General features: G+C 41.2%; 1 protein-coding gene across 5 annotated transcripts in view; it reads right to left on the minus strand.

The window, feature by feature from the left end:
* Positions 1-16,959, minus strand: part of LOC107387855 (zinc finger protein 385C) — a 79,696-nt gene continuing 62,737 nt past the window's right edge. For all 5 annotated transcript variants that reach the window (XM_015963082.3, XM_015963081.3, XM_070545426.1 and 2 more), the window contains 5 exons: positions 11,621-11,801; positions 7,993-8,340; positions 7,700-7,902; positions 7,493-7,591; positions 1-1,947 (listed from right to left, as the gene is read on the minus strand). In XM_015963082.3, the coding sequence (XP_015818568.1) occupies positions 1,717-1,947; positions 7,493-7,591; positions 7,700-7,902; positions 7,993-8,340; positions 11,621-11,801 (1,062 nt within the window). In that variant the 3' untranslated portion in view covers positions 1-1,716. The remainder of the gene's footprint in view (positions 1,948-7,492; positions 7,592-7,699; positions 7,903-7,992; positions 8,341-11,620; positions 11,802-16,959) is intronic.

Below are 16,959 nucleotides of genomic sequence, written 5' to 3' on the forward strand. Positions count from 1 at the left end.
TAAAAACCAGGAATATTTATAAGTTCATGTGGAATACACATTTTACATTAATGAAAAAAAGCACACTTACACTAGTCATTAATCCTACCAGATGACAAACAAAATACAGATTGCTTGGAGCATTTCAGTATGAGGAATATATTAAACAAAAGTTGATCTTAATGTAATCACTGTAGAAAAAACTATTTTTATAGTTCAACGTATTTCAAAACATGATTTATTTAGATGTACGTAAAAACAGCAGCATATCTGCCTCTTTTTATTGCACCAACACCATCAAACAGTTGCGAGAAATTCCTTGAAACACTTTAGGTCTCCCTGTTTAGTTTTTCATTAATAGCACTGAAACCTTTATTCAGCAAGTCATCCCCTACCAGATTCTTACTCAACTCCCACTTCCTGTTTGAAAAATGCAACAAATGCTTTTGCCTATCAGACCGAGAAGGCGGAGCCGCTAACAAATACACACACACAGGCTCACAATGACATTGTGATATCATATGGTACCAGCTAACGTTCTAGGGCACCTCTTAGCCAATAGCGATGGCATGCAGAGTTTTTACCTGACAATGGCACAACACTGACAGTTTTAGGCAGAAAATAAAAATTTTAACTAGAACGCATTAAGTGCTCAACTATTGACTACACGTGTCTGCAGCATGATTAGACACACATTTATATAGTTTATCAGAAAAAAAAGTTGATTTGGGGGTGACTTGCTCTTTAAAAGGAACATTTTGACATTGTAAAGTGCTTCAGAATGAACACGTAACACGTTTTTACTACAATGTATTTATGTTCTGTTTGTAGCTAGCACCTAGAATAAGATGAAATTTTTAGTTGTGTTTATTTTAAAGGCTAACTATAAATGAGGTATTAAAGAGGGTGACCTAAAGTGTAACATCCTATTAATGCAGCAGGCAGAAAATTAACAGCTCCTGTCAAATAAATGTAGGTTTGGAATAAATAACTTTGTCATAAACCACATAGTTTAACACATTAAATGCTCTCTATCTTATTTAGTCAAATGTTTATCTGTTTACATCAGAGTGGTGGTTGATTGTGACCCTGTAACACAGAAGACAATGACAAACACAAAATTGTGGATATATATATAAAAATGCAGATCAGATGATGTTGGTAAAGATACAACTTTGCTGAGATTCAAATATTTTCAGAGGTGCTAAATTGATCTTTATTGTCTCTTTTTAAAACATTTTGACATATTTTATGTTAACCAGTTTTAATGCAGTTTCTTGCTTCTGATTTATTTGTGAAAATTAAAATAAATAAAAAAAAGTCCTCCTAGAGTTTGACTAGAAAGCTCTAAAATGAATTTAAAATATGTTCTTAAGCCTTTAAACATCCTAGTGAATTATTATAATATAAAAACCTAAAAGATGAACATCATTATGGCTTGTAGAGAGGTCCAGATCCTGGGGATCAAGCACTCAAGTGTCTTTCGACAGGAAACAGCTGAGAGATGACTCTTACGTTTTAAAGGTTGACACACTGCTCAGTCAGAGCTGAAATCTCCATCCAAACCAGAGGATCGAACATCTCAGTTAAACTCCTCATGCTGCTCTCACTCTGACTGCAGCAGTTTGGTGTCCCTCAGGCAAAGCTGGATGGTCCATGGCAGGTTGGGTCAGTGATTTCTGCTAGTCCAGCTTTGGCTGGGTTAGGTCCACAACTCTAAGTCCATTGTGCTTGTTGCTAATAAGGAGAGAAGATAATAGGTGTGTGTGTGGCCCTCAGAGGTCCAGGTGCAGGCCTGAAGAGGGTGGGGCTGATGAGGGGTCCCTGGATAATGGCGGCAGGTCCTGGAGGCAGACGTAGAGCCAAAGGTCCAGATGTCATGGTGCACAAAGCGGCTGGATTGAGTGGGCTGGTCAGGAGCCCTGCCGGCAGGGCTTTGGATAGCTGCTTCTGCAGGGCCAGTTTGGTCTGAAACAAAAATCAGCAAAAACATTGACCCAAGAAATGCGAGTGGGACACCATGCCAGGTTCTACAAGATGTTTGGACTTATTAATATCTACTATAATCACTACTTAGCAAGCTAGCGTACCACAAAGCCAGTCGCTGTTTCGTCATGCCCAAACCAAACCATAACCAAACTAGTTAACTCTATGAAGACCTCGGCATTCCCCCTCGACATCTTACCCTCATCTTTGTTTAAAAGTGCTTTTCAGTCCATCGGTCCCAACGTGCTCTCTATAATTAATGCTTCTCTGGTATCTGGTCAGGTCCCTGCTTACTTTAAGAACGCTGTAATCCACCCGCTTCTTAAAAAACTGAGTCTCGACGCCTCTCTCCATAGCAGCTTCAGACCCATCTCTAAACTTCCGTTCATCTCCAAGATCTTGGAAAAGGTTGTGGCTAAACAACTCACAGCTGCTCTTGATGAACACAACATCTATGATAGCTTCCAGTCAGGTTTTCGTAGAGCTCATTATACTGAAACAGCTCTTCTTAGGTTCTCTAATGACCTTCTGAACCACAGTGATGCAGGGGACTGTTCTGTTCTGGTCCTGCTGGACCTGACTGCAGCCTTTGACACTGTTGACCATCATCTGCTACTGGAGAGGCTGAGAGACTGGGTCGGCCTATCAGGAACTGCTCTGGAGTGGTTCTCCTCTTATCTTTCTGAGCGCTCCTTTTCTGTGGCCATCTCCAAGTTTAGGTCCTCCACCACCTCCCTTACCCATGGTGTCCCACAAGGTTCTGTGCTGGGGCCTCTGCTCTTCCTCCTCTATCTGCTCCCTCTTCAGCACATCCTGAGCTCCTTCAAAGGAATACTACCATCTTCATGCTGATGACATCCAACTGTACATCTCCTTTAAGCCCCATGAGATGTCTAAGCTGCAGCTGTTACACACCTGCTTAGACTCTATCAAAACCTGGATGCTGGGAGCTTTCTTCAGCTGAATGAAGATAAGACTGAGATCCTCATCTGTGCACCAGACAAGCTGGTTCCCAAAGTCAGAGACTTTCTTGGTCAGCTTGCTTCCCACACCAAACCTTCTGTCAGGAATCTTTGGATGACCTTTGACCCAGCTCTCACCCTGGATTCTCATGTCAGTTCTCTTGTTCGCTCTTCCTTCTTCCATCTCAGGAACATTGCTAAGCTGAGTCCCATTCTGTCCCGCTCTGAACTTGAGACAGTTATCCGCACCTTCATCTCCTCACGCTTAGACTACTGTAACTCTCTTTTCACGTGTCTGAGCAGAGCCTCCCTGAACCGTCTACAGGTGGTTCAGAATGCCTGTGCTCGGCTTCTGACCAAGTCCTCCAAACACACCCACATCACCACACTTCTCCAGCTTCACTGGCTGCCAGTCAACTTCAGGGTTCATTTCAAGAGCCTGGTTCTGGTCTATAGGGCCTTATGTGGACAAGCACCATCTTACATTGGTGATCTTCTGAAGTTTGGTTTATGCTTGACGCATTTACTTTCTGCTTGGTGATGCGACTCGCGGATGGAACACGCTTCACAAATTGCAGCGTTTATGTTTCATGCGGCTTGTCTCTGCAGTGAGCCAATATTCTCCCAAACTGTAGGGGGCAGCATGGAGCTCTACCGCATGCATCCAACACTACACCATAGTAGAAGTAAAAATTACTGTTGTTTACAACATGGCATTCCAGCATTTTTTAACAGCGTCCTCATCTTTTCCGACGGTGCAAGCTATTTCTCTCCAAGAATTATTAACATGTCGATCACGGTGATCTCTGAGAGCTGAATCATACAAATGTCTGTATTTACGAACCTCTGCCATACTAGTTCTTGCCAGTCCGCCATGTTTTTCCTCGTCCGACCGTCCACGTAGTTAGAAAATTTCCTAGGTGCACGGTGTGGAAAGTTTGGGCCGTGCGGAGGCGCGGTGGAGGGGCGTGGTTGTACCAGGGCTGGGGTAATATGGCTATGTCAGTTTGTGTTTGTTAAAAACCTAGCAGCAGCATTCTGGAAAACCTGCCTTTGTTCAGAGGCCCCCAGGCCCCCACAATCCTGGGAATTCTGTTAAGCCAACATGGACGTAGTAATCCACCTTCATCCACTAGGACACCAGAATTGAGCAAATCCTCATTGACTCCCATGTTAAAAATGCCCATTTCTCAGCAGAAATAAAGATGTTTACAGCTTGGTTCAAAAATATTTTAGGATTATTAGATCTAGTTTACATTCATGACAACTCTGGGGGGACAAAGTTTTTTGTAACTCTTCTGTTTAAGTGGAATTTAATGCTTACAATTCTGATTAATTAATGAGCATCAGAGCCACGTCAGAGCCAGAGCTAGCGCTGGAAGCTAGCTCCGGGGAAAGGCCTGGGCTTTCCACGTTAATTGATGTTCAGCCATTTCGACTCTCTGATTTTTAGTTGTATCCTCATGTGTTTGTGTTTGGATATTAGTCATGGATTTATTTGGACACAGAGGGAAAATTGTGGTTATTAACTTCACAAATAGATCATCCAAGCAGCTTCTGCTTCTTTTTCATCAGTAAGTAAAATTATATCTCTGTACGTTATTTTTCTGGCTGAATGGGGGATGCGGTGTCATTTAACTGCTTGGTCAAACACGTTGGTGGGGCTGCATAAGAAACTTGAGCAGGTACCCGGCTTCTCCTGCTCCTGCCTGGGAATGATAAATAAATGATAAATGACCCGCACTTGTATAGCGCCTCTCAGAGTAAGGACTCCAAAGCGCTTTACACTACAGTGTATCATTCATCCATTCACACACACATTCACACACTGATGGTGATGAGCTACGATGTAGCCACAGCTGCCCTGGGGCGCACTGACAGAGGCGAGGCGAGGAACAGCAGGTGGCTGGCTCTTCCTGTTTCCCAGGGCAGCCGGTGTCGATACAAGATCAGCTTGGGTGCAAGATCGGCTCGGGGTCCGTCGACTGCCGATGACGTCAAAGTATTTGATTGGCTGAACATGAACCTTACGGAATTACGTAATCACGTTACGTTGTTATCACGTTACGTTGGTCCAGGCAAATCTTTCTGTTGGAAAGATGGACAACTTCTACAAAGAAATCCATCATTACCTCTTTGAAAATACACTTTTAGCATAGAGCTGCATGTATATTAGGGCTGAACGATTAACTGCATGTGCAATTAAATAGCGATGTGACAAAAGGAGATTTTCTAATCGCAAAGGCTGCAATTTGGCAGCGAGTGGTTAGCGCAATGCTAATATACGTGGAAAAACCCATAGGAATGCTAATGCTAATATCACCGATTACATTATTACAAATTATGAATTAGAAACGTGCCAAATGATTACATTTGGAGTCTGATAGAAAGTAAAACTACCATCAATCAAATAAGTACAGACAGGTATTTTAGTAAAGCCAGAAAACTTTTAACTCCAGAGTTTTGGCTAGCAGCTATGAGCGTACCTGAACTACGCATGGACAAGACGTCAAAAACTAAACACAAAATACTTCAATAAACGGGACACACTTCTTTCCTGCAAATACAATTTCACAAGTGTTGCTAATACCTATGATTCTTCAAGGGATTCAACATTATGAATACAATATAGTTTTTTATTTTACAAATACCATTATAAACACAAACGTACGTCCTAAGAAACATTATTTTAATAACGAAACTGTTAAATTCTTTCCAACAGTATAGATGTGTAGTGTATTTTGTCCGAGTGGGTTTGCCGTACTTTGACGTCATCGGCAGTCGAAGGACCCCGACCCGATCTTGCACCCGAGCAGATCTTGTACCGACACCGGAACGCGCGGACAAGCTTGGATGCGAGGTTGTAGTCATGCTGGTCACTTGTGGATCTCTGAGGGAGACCACAGAAACACTGCAGCTCTTTTAGTTAATGCTACTTCACTTTTGAGTCACTCAACCGCATTTCCCTTGCTAATAGTTTGTCGGTCAAACAGGGGAAAGTTCTGTGCTTTTACCATAACACCGCTTAGTCTAAGATGGGTTGAAATGTAATGTATTGGTGTGGCTGCTGGGTAACGAAACTCTACATATTTGACCAAAGATAGAGAAGGCAATCAGGCTTTGTTCTTCCACCGTGGTCAAAGATCCGCAAGTCCGCCATTGTGGCAAAAAAACTTATTGCACACGGCTCCTGCATAAGAGCTGTCAGTTTCTTTATGATAAATAATCAGTTGTGCCTGTATCGGTTGGAAATATCTTTCCAAATGTTCTCCTTTATGCTCCCTGTGAAGGCAGAGTCATCTTCTTGTTCGGTGCAGTGTTGCTGTAGCTTTTGTAGAGTGGGAAAAATCTCCCCACAGGTCAGACCTTTGTCACTGGAGTCTGCTAGTGTGGAAGTGTGTATATAAGGCTAATGACGCAAACATGATGGGCAGTATTAGTTAATTAGTTACCTGCGATTTTAACAAGAGAGGATGTGCAAACTTCACAGCTGCTGCTGCGTTGATATTCACTTGTCCAGAGCGGGTCAAAATATGCAATAACTTTAAGTTATTGCATATTTTGTGCCCAAAGGAACTGAAACAATGGGAACTGGTTCTCAACAAGAAACAGTTTTCGATTCCCATCCCTAGCCGGGAGCCTAGTCGACGCTCCCAGAGACGGGACCATAACAGTCCCGGTCCATCTTAAATCTCCACAGGCGACCAGCATGAATACAGCCTCTCATGAAAGTCAGGCAGCCATGCGGGCAGGCTACCCCGATTCCCGGAGCCCCTTCGGAGCTTCTTGGGTTTGCTAAGTTAGCTAGTAGCTACATTGGTTCAATTTTTTTTCCAACCGTAACAGCCCCACCCTTAGCTCTACCTCTTTTCCCATTTTGGCACTGTCTGGGCATGACGAGACGTGTGACATGGTCAAAATGGCGGTGGTGGGAACCTCCCATTTTAAATCAAAAGCTTATAAATGGAGTCTATGGACATTATTTGTACAGTAAATATGTCGGACCCATGAGTCAATGGGAAGGGTATCAATCAATCAATCAATCAATCAATCAATCAATCAATCAATCAATCAAAGCTTTATTTATAAAGCGCCTTCCGCAACCCTGTCAGGAAGCCCAAAGCGCTGAAAGGGTAGGAGATTTAGGCTTAGTAATCTTGTTGTTTCATCAGAATGAAGCTGGTAAAATCTGCTGCCACCTAGCTGCCAGAGTTTGAATTGCATCACAGGAAATAAATACAGTAAAAGTTTGCATTTGAATTCTCAATAAAATTTGATACACTGCTAATATCAGTTAAGTATCATAACACAAAATATTGCAATATTTCAGTGTATTGATTTTTTCTTACATCCCTAATGAGAAGTAAGGTGCAAATAGCTCTTAGTTATACCCATGAAATCCTTCTGCTTCATTAATATTTAAACCAAATCTTTTAATGATGGTGTTGCATCCCTTTTCTTGCATCTGGCCAATGTATCATCAAGTTTGAGCATGAATTGCGGGTGCTGTAATTGAACACAAACGTGAACTAACAGAAAACTAATGAAACACGCGTGGCTCTTACCGCAAAGATAACACTGGGGTGTAGTTTATTGTAGGGGGTGAACTTAGTCTTCACAGGCTTCCCCGCCAAACGCTCTTTGTGTCTCCTGCTGTTCATGTGCTAAAAGAGAAACAAGATAAAAAAAGAAAACAACAGCAACAAATCCTTTACTTAGAGCAGTTGTAAAATTAGGTAAATGAAATAACGATAATGCATCAACCCATTTACCTGCTTCAGCTGTGTTTCTGAGTTAACAGACACTTGGCACAGCTCACAGTGAAAGGCCTGATTGGTCACACCGACCACCGCTCTGCTCTTGCTCCTGATTTGCTGTTTAATTCGGCTTTTTGGCCTCTGAGATGATCCCGATTTGACTCTGCGGTGTGAACGATGGCTGTGCTGACCGTCTAGCATCTGTTTGTGCTTCGACCCTGATTCAACCACCCAGAGGGGAGAGATTAGTAAGCTAGCATAGATTCAAATGATAAGGGTCTTCACAGTAGTAAAATGAAAATGTATACCACTACAGTGAGACTCTAGCTGGGAGCTAGAATTGACTGTCACTTTGCAGGTTGGACAGTGAAGATGCTTTTTGTTTTCCCTGGCCTCCTTCCCAGTCTCCTCCTCCTCTCCTCCTGTGGAGCTTCCTTGGATGTCAGAGTGTGGTGCTGAAGCAGAGTCTGGGCTGCACACATCTGCATGAGGACTGCTTGAAGGTGGATCAGAAAGCTCAGATTCTGAGGAGATTTGTGGAGTCTGGTGAGCCAGGGGGAGTGGTGAGGAGTCTGTGGATGAAGGCAGGGCTGTTGCTGAGCACTCCTGGGTGTTTTCAGGATGCTGTTGTGCTGTGTGGGATGAAGTGCTGGAGTCTGTGAACAGAGGGCAAAAACAAGCTGCTTAAAATATAGAAAGAGTTTTTTAAACCTTCAGTCATTGTTTACTTTTTAAAATGATTCTGCATATTCCACCTTTAGAATGGTGTTAAATGGATGTTATGTTCTGTATTTGGATTCCTATTTTTTTAAATGACCAAACTAACACTTTGAGAGAAATTTTTGACTGTTAAAATTAAAAAAAAATATATTTGTATTTTCTCTTTTCTTGTGACTGCAGTTGAGAAATTTGAATATGCCCTCTGTTTTGTGGGTTAAATAAAAAGCAAATAATGCTTGTGTGATGCTGCAACTGTTAGGGTCTAGGATTTTTATGGATAGATTCATTCAATTATTTTATTTTTCAACATTTATCCTAATTAAATTTATTGGCAATTAATGAATCATGCAGCCTTTAAAATTGAATATGAATAAAATGTACGAAATCAATATGATTAAGTTTAAAAATACACATGATCTTTGTTCATTATTTGTTATTTTCTTTTATCTCACCCTCTGATTGTACCTTGTCTTTTTTCTATCATCTATAGCATTTTCATATATTTTTCTCCTTTTTTCTGTCATCTTAATCGCTCTTCCTTTGTCCTCATGCCTCTCTGCCATCTGTTGGTTTTCTCTGCCCAATCTCCCACCGTCACATCAATCAACAACCATGGCAACCACTGAAGGTAACAAGCTTATCATTATGTGCTTCGAGGGGGAAATTGATAGGTGTTGCAAGAAAATGGGAGGCAGAGGATCAATAATGGAAAGGAAAAGCAGACAGAGGGAATAGAAAAGACGGTGGTGATATTTTGTTGTCAGACAAAATGAGAAGCTACAGGACTGATGGCTGGCAGAAAGTAAAACCATAAACTGCAGAGTCATTACTCAGAAATTAGTTCAGATGAATAGAAACATTAGAAAATTATGTGTATTTTTAAAAATGATTAATAACTTATTTGTGGGTTTTAATGAGATAATGTGTAGTTTTTACTGTTAATCTCTGGAAATTTCCATCCAAATGTTGAAAATGAATTTAAAGAGCAAGTCACCCCAAATCAGGTTTTTTTCTGATAAACTACATAAATGTGTGTCCAATCGTGCTGCAGACACGTGCAGTCAATAGTTTTGCACTTTTGTGCATTTTCGTTTAAATTAAAATTTTCTGCCTAAAACTGTCAGTGTTGTGTCGGTGAATTTAAATCTGCCATCGCTATTGGCTAAGAGGTACCCTAGAATGTTAGCTGGTACAATATGATGTCACAATGTCGTTGTGAGCCTGTGTGTGTATGTATTTGTTTGCGGCTCTGCCCTCTTGGTCTGCTAGGCAACAGCATTTGTTGCATTTTTCAAACAGGAAGTGGGAGTTGAGTAAGAATCTGGTAGCCACTCCCCCTGGCTCACCAGACTCCACAAATCTCCTCAGAATCTGAGCTTTCTGATCCACCTTCAAGCAGTCCTCATGCTTGCTCTTTAATGATGCCCAGTTGTTGAAAAACATTGGTGGCTTCGTAACATATAACTATAAAAATCAAGTCTAAAATACATGGGAGTGGGTGTAAGACTCCATATTAAGCCCGGATCACACTGTGTGATTTGCGGCTGTCTTAACCAAATCCCTCGTCTGGAACATAATCATGAATCATCATTCATGATAAAAAAAAAGGTGAATGTGAGGGAAATTTGCATATCAGACCGGCTCGGTTGCAGATGTTTGAGCCGTCTCACAACCCAAATCAGCATCCGACAATCTACAAGCATGCTTGAAAACGTAAGACTCCTGTCTGCAGTCGAGAAAAGAAAACATGCATTTGGGGGCTTTGGTTTCAATTTATGTTTAAAAGTGGATTATAAACTAGACACTAGTTTTTATTCTGTTAATAGCCCAAGTAAAACGGGAGTTATACAAAAAAAATTAAACTACATTTGTAGACCATCAGCTGAATTGTGAAAACTGTGATTCTGTGATCTGTGAGAATGTGCGAGGAGATGTGCTCACGGACATAAAAATATAAAACACAAAAACATGACATCCCTTTGCTGTTGGTGGGAATCTCACATATTGAACCAATAAGGTCGGTTCACTAGCGTTTTGCTGCAGGGGGACAGAGGAAGCTCCGTGACAGTGGGCGTGATGCTCTGTCACGGAGTGGAGCTGCAGAGTAAACAGTGAGACACAATTCACGACCAAGTTTAGATAGATATTAAAGCAATCTGCAACAGATTGTTACATTTCTGTAGTTTGCGTTTTTTTTTAATGTACAAAAGAGGATCAAAGGGATGAAAGTCCAGCAGACAGATCAGCTGTTTAGCTGGAAGACCGGAAAAGGAGACCCGCAGCTGGAGTCTGACGCCAAAGCGAGGGTTTTGAAAACGATGCTTCTTTTTTGAAGAAGAGGAGTTGGGTCATGAGCTGATGCTAAAAATTTGTGTCAATGGCTATGTTTATTTTATCTTGTCAGCTTTGTTTTGGTCAGCGGTCTGCTTAGTGACGTGTGCTTTCAGGAGGTGCACTCATGACGTAACGTGTCCTGCTGGAGAGAGACGTTGTAAGTCTGCCTCACTGACATCTTGCATCGTACAGTGTGCCATCTCTCTGGAATTCCCACCTTGTGACATGAATAATCCTGTATGACGGCCGCAAGTCTCAAAGTGTGATCCGGGCTTTAGACACAATGCTTCCTTCTACGGGAGCCCGTGAGGACAAAGTACATTTATTGATTTGTAACAAATGGTTACAAAACTTTCATCATTCATAAACGTTGTTGCTTTACACAATTACCTCTTCACTTGTTGCCGATGATGAAAGAGAGTCTGATGTGCTTGGTATTTTGCTGGAGGTTGCTGGAGGATTTTTGACCCTAATGGCTATCCGTTGGTAAGGTCTTACTCGAACACAAAATACCGCTTGCTTGCAATGATGTAGGTATGTACTGCTCCCTATCACCAGGGAAAATAGACATATTGAAATTTACCTTTCTTTGGGGCTACAATGAGCAAGTGTCACTTGCTCACAACCAAGACGTGTAACACGTCTCCTCTCCAAATTTTCATTTGCATTTCTTTAAATGCTTTAATGCTCATGATCCTGCTGAATGTCTTTACTTGATAGGAGTAATTATCTATGTGACAGAACCAATGATAGCAGGACAGGTAATGGCTGGTAATTAACCAGCTGAGTGGCAGCTTCCAAGCCTTGGTACTTATTCTCTTCAATTACAGCTAATTACTCAAAGGGGAGGACTGGATTTATAAATAGAAAAAAAACTTGTACCTGTTTTGTCTTTCAGCTGCAAGTCTGGTGCTGTTGCTCCTCCCATCAGATTGTCCTCTCTGTCTCCATCTTTTCCCTCCGAGGACTGGCCGTGTCCGTTCTTCTGGCGGTTCTTCTGATTCTCTAAGGCCTTTAGCTTTCGAGCATGCCTGTGACCTTTGTAGTGGGCCTCTGCCTGGGTCTAGACATCACACAAACAAAACAAAGTCACTGAATGGTGCAATCAGGAGTGGGCGGCCTATCAAAAATAAATCATTCGACTAGTGAGAGTGCGTTTTTCACAGCTAATTTTCAGCTATATCTAATTATTTAGAATGTAATTCCACACAAGGATTATGAACACATCACAGTTCATGCTATCATATGTGAGTGGATCAGAATGTGTAAGTATGACCTTGAGCAATCCTGTTTTTACAAGGATTAGTTGCCTTTTGGCACTATGCTGGGGCAGCTGCTGCATGGCCCATGCTAACAGGTGCTAATGCTGTGTTACAGATCACAAAACAGCCACAGTCGTCTTTAGTTTTTAAAATGAAATAAGAAATAAAATGTCACAAAGAATTGAACTAATTACTGACATTATGAAATGGTGAATTTGTTCATTCTAACTGCTTAACTCCGGTACCTGAACTGCAGGCTGTTTCCAGACAGTGGTCATGTTTAAAGATTGAAAATGAAATAATTTAATAAAAAGCTATATTTAAAAAAATATTTCGTCCATGAGGTGATTAGAGGTGTGCAGAATAAAGGTACATTTTTTTCTTTAAAAGCTAAATTTTAATAAAAAAAAATTATCCAATGTTTATTTTGAAGGCCCGACACTGGGTTTATGTTTACATCTACCAGCCAATAGAGGGCACCATTGCGGGTTGCCAAACATTCTGCTGGCACAGCGAGACTGACACTGTGAAAAATGGCAGAAACTGCAAGACTGCTTCTGAGCTCAGGAGATGTCATTATCCTTCTCAGAAGAGGAGTGGCCATAAAAGATCTAAAACCAGAATGAGTTTAGGTGAAGTTACAACAGATGGACCCAAAAAAAAACATTTCACATATTGGCAGCAAAACTGGTATCCTGACAGCTGGAAACTTTGTTCTCTTGTTGCAACTACAACCTCCACACACTGGATGTTGCTTTGGTGTTTGCATAGACATGAATACGTAGACGCCCCATTGGGCGCTGGAGAGCGTAACAGCGTCACCGGCACCACCTTATTGGTTGGGTCTTCTCACTCTTCAAATCCAACTGGAATCAATGCAGGGTGAGCAACTATGCCCATTTTTGTCAAGGTAAAGATCAATTTTATTTTTAGAGTGCATTTACAGCAGCAAAGCTACACCCAAAGGGCTGTACAAGGTAAAACAAACCAAGGTACAACAAATCAACAATAAAAACCTAAAATAAGATGAGCACACAACAGTCACAATTTATAATAAAACCTGTTAAAATCTTTTAAGATGCTCAAGTCAACCTGCATTAAAAGCCAGATCAAAAAAGTGCATCTTAAGAAGGGATTTAAAATGCTCTAGATTCTGTGTGGTCCTAATGTTGAGTGGTAGCTTGTTCCACAGTTTGGGACCAACCACAGAGAAAGCTTTGACGCTGCGAGTCTTAAAGCGGGTTTTTGGAACTGTTAAAAGAGCTTGAGAGCTGGACCTTATGGTTCTGGCAGGGACGTAAGCAGACAGCAGCTCAGAGATGTAAAAGGGGGCCATTCCATGAAGGGATTTGAAAACAAAAAGTTACATTTTGAAATGGATCCTGTAAGAGACAGGAAGCCAATGGAGAGAGGCCAGAACCGGGGTTATGTGATCCCGCTTGCTGGAGCCAGTCAGCAAGTGGGCTGCTGCATTTTGGACCAGCTGAAGCCGGTGTAGGGAGGACTGGTCCAGGCCAGAATACAGGGAGTTGCAGTAGTCCAATCGGCAGGACACGAACAGATGGATGACATGTTCGAAGACATTAGCAGGAAGGTATGGCTTCACCTTCGCTAATTGCCTTAAATGCATTTTTGTGCAGCCTATGCGGTTGCAAAAACTGGTCCGGCGCACTATTGAAAACAGATCATGTGGGATTATTATTGACTTTTCTAGGTGTAGGTGACACAATTGTCACATTCAGCCTGCATGTTAAACTCAGAGCGAACAATATTTTTACAGTAAAAGAAAAAAATTGTTTCTCAGTGAAGCACCTCTAAAGTAACTAACCAGACACGGAGAAAACTGAGGGAAAAGGGCTGTAAGTTCAGCAAACTACCCACAGGAGGAAAAAAACACCATAAATCTGGTCATTCGGTAAGTAGCAGCTACTTTAGGTGAGAGAAGATTATATGACGTTACATATGCAATGTGCCGTCTAATGTGTAGTCATGCTAATTACGAACTTTTACAAGCTAATAAATCTCAAAGTACGTGACAGGCGTGGTCGAAACACCCATCATTACTTTTAATTTAAATTACAGTACAACATATGTGTAATCCAGGGCGTAAGGCAAAGCCAGTTAGAAAATAGTGTTTTTAGCATCATTGACTTGCATTCAGTTTTTCGTTCTTCCAGAGACCCGTGGTGCGGAAGTAGACTTAGGCTCCCTATCCTGATTGGTCAGTTATTAATTGCAGTACCACTCCATGCAACTAGAGGTAGCATTGGACCAGCAGAAGAAATGATCTGAAATGTGAACCGTGTGTTAAAGACTTTCAAGTCAAGTTCCACAACATGACGAGAGTAGAACTCAAGTCCTAAAAGTGACGATATCACCATTATATTAACATTTTAAGACATAAATTGTATGAGTTAAGATATCGCAATATTAAACTTTGGCAATTTTGCCCAACACAGTAGCCCTGGATTAGTTGAGTTTACTAAAGATTTGTGACACCCAGTCCCCAAATCATTTTAGAGTTTACTCACCTGTTTACTAAACGGGTTAAGTTGTATCTACCTAGATGATCATTCATTTGTCCCAAAAATAATTAGCTCATTTAATTTTCTTTGAACCTTTTAAGGTTTTTGAAGCAACCATCTTCAGCTAAACTATAAGTAATTACTTTATGACAATTTAAAATGCTAATTTAAATAATGCATTTTCAAATGTAATGACTTTTTCAATTCTGTAATACTCTAAACAAATCTGCACTGAACAGCAAAAAAAATCTAACTTATTTTTTTGTGCAAGATAACATTTTGCACTTTGTGCAATCCCTCAGTTGTGTGTAAACAGCATGGAATGAGTTCATTTTAATCTTTCCACTTGTTCTTATTATTTGATGATGGCTATAAAAAGCCAGTTAATAGTAAAATATAGTAATGCATATTCTAAACACTTACACATGTTATCTGTATCCCACAAAGCTGATCGACAAATTGGCATTGCTTAAAAATGTCAACATGTTTCTACAGTTGTGGTCAGAGGTTTACATACACTTGTAAAAAATATAATATAATGGCTCTACTGAGTGTCCCGTTATTTCTAAAACTCTGATTTTTCTCTGATAGAGTGATTGGAACAGATACTTCTTTGTCACAAAAACATTCATGAAGTTTGGTTCTTTAATGTCTTTATTATGGGTAAACAGAGAAAAGTGATCACATTTGCTGGGTCACAAATATACATACAGCAACATGAACTAGCAATTTGTTGACTTAGAAACGTGTCAGTGAACTGAGCTTCATAGCATGGCCTCTTAACTTCTTGTGAGTGATTATGAATGACTACAGCTGGTGACTTCTCCTAGGCCAGGTAAATAGGGCTCATTGGATACAAACGCCCACAAACGCTACAATGGGAAAGTCAAAGGAGCTCAGCATGGATCTGAAAACGCGAATTATTGACTTGAACAAGTCAGGAAAGTCACTTGGGGCCATTTCAAAGCAGCTGCAGGTCCCAAGAGCAACAGTGCAAACAATTGTTTGTAAGTATAAGGTGCATGGCACTGTTTCATCACTGCCAAGATCAGGAAGAAAACGCAAGCTATCACCTGCTGCTGAGAGAAAATTGGTCAGGAGGGTAAAGAGTGAACCAAGAATCACCAAAAAGCAGATCTGCCAAGAATTAGAAGCTGCTGGAACACAGGTGTCATTGTCCACAGTCAAACGTGTTTTGCACCTCCATGGACTGAGAGGCTGCCGTGCAAGAAGGAAGCCCTTGCTCCAAAAGCGGCACCTTAAGGCTCGACTGAAGTTTGCTGCTGATCACATGGACAAAGATAAGACCTTCTGGAGGAAAGTTCTGTGGTCAGACGAAACGAAAATCGAGCTTTTTGGCCACAATGCCCAGCAATATGTTTGGAGGAGAAAAGGTGAGGCCTTTAACCCCTAGAACACCATGCCTACAGTCAAGCATGGTGGTGGGAATATTATGTTGTGGGGCTGTTTTGCTGCCAATGGAACTGGTGCTTTACAGAGAGTAAATGGGATAATGAAGAAGGAGGATTACCTTCACATTCTTCAACATAACCTAAAATCATCAGCACGAAGGTTGGGTCTTGGGCGCAGTTGGGTGTTCCAACAGGACAATGACCCCAAACACACATCAAAAGTGGTAAAGGAATGGCTAAATCAGGCTAGAATAAGGGTTTTAGAATGGCCTTCCCAAAGTCCTGACTTAAACCCCATTGAAAACATGTGGACAGTGCTGAAGAAACAAGTCCATGTCAGAAAGCCATCAAATTTAACTGAACTTAACCAATTCTGTCAAGAGGATTGGTCAAAGATTCAACCAGAAGCTTGCCAGAAGCTTGTGGATGGCTACCAAAAGCGCCTAATTGAAGTGAAAATGGCTAAGGGACATGTAACCAAATATTAGCACTGCTGTATGTATATTTGTGACCCAGCAAATGTGATCACTTTTCTCTGTTAACCCATAATAAAGACATTAAAGAACCAAACTTCATGAATGTTTTTTGTGACAAAGAAGTATCTGTTCCAATCACTCTATCAGAGAAAAATCAGAGTTTTAGAAATAACATGACACTCAGTAGAGCCATTATATTATATTTTTTACAAGTGTATGTAAACTTCTGACCACAACTGTATGTGTACACTGTGCGAACTGCAAAGGCACATTCAAATTCAGTGTGCAGAGGCTGGTCTTTTCATGACTGTGTGCACCCACACTGTTTCAGCTGATGTCTCCCTGTGAACACTGCATAACACTGGCTATAAAATGAATATAAATGCATAAAGGGCACTATCAAGGGTCAAAAGGTGACTTGGGGGATTCATGGCAAAGCAAAGGGTATGCAAGGCCTTTGGCCTTGCTGAATGTCAGTACACACTGATCCTTCAGCACGATTGTCGGTGAGCCAGAAAGAGGAAGCTGCTCCCATTTAAATAAAGC

This window comes from Nothobranchius furzeri, chromosome 16 (assembly GCF_043380555.1).
Source record: "Nothobranchius furzeri strain GRZ-AD chromosome 16, NfurGRZ-RIMD1, whole genome shotgun sequence".
NCBI lineage: Eukaryota > Metazoa > Chordata > Actinopteri > Cyprinodontiformes > Nothobranchiidae > Nothobranchius > Nothobranchius furzeri.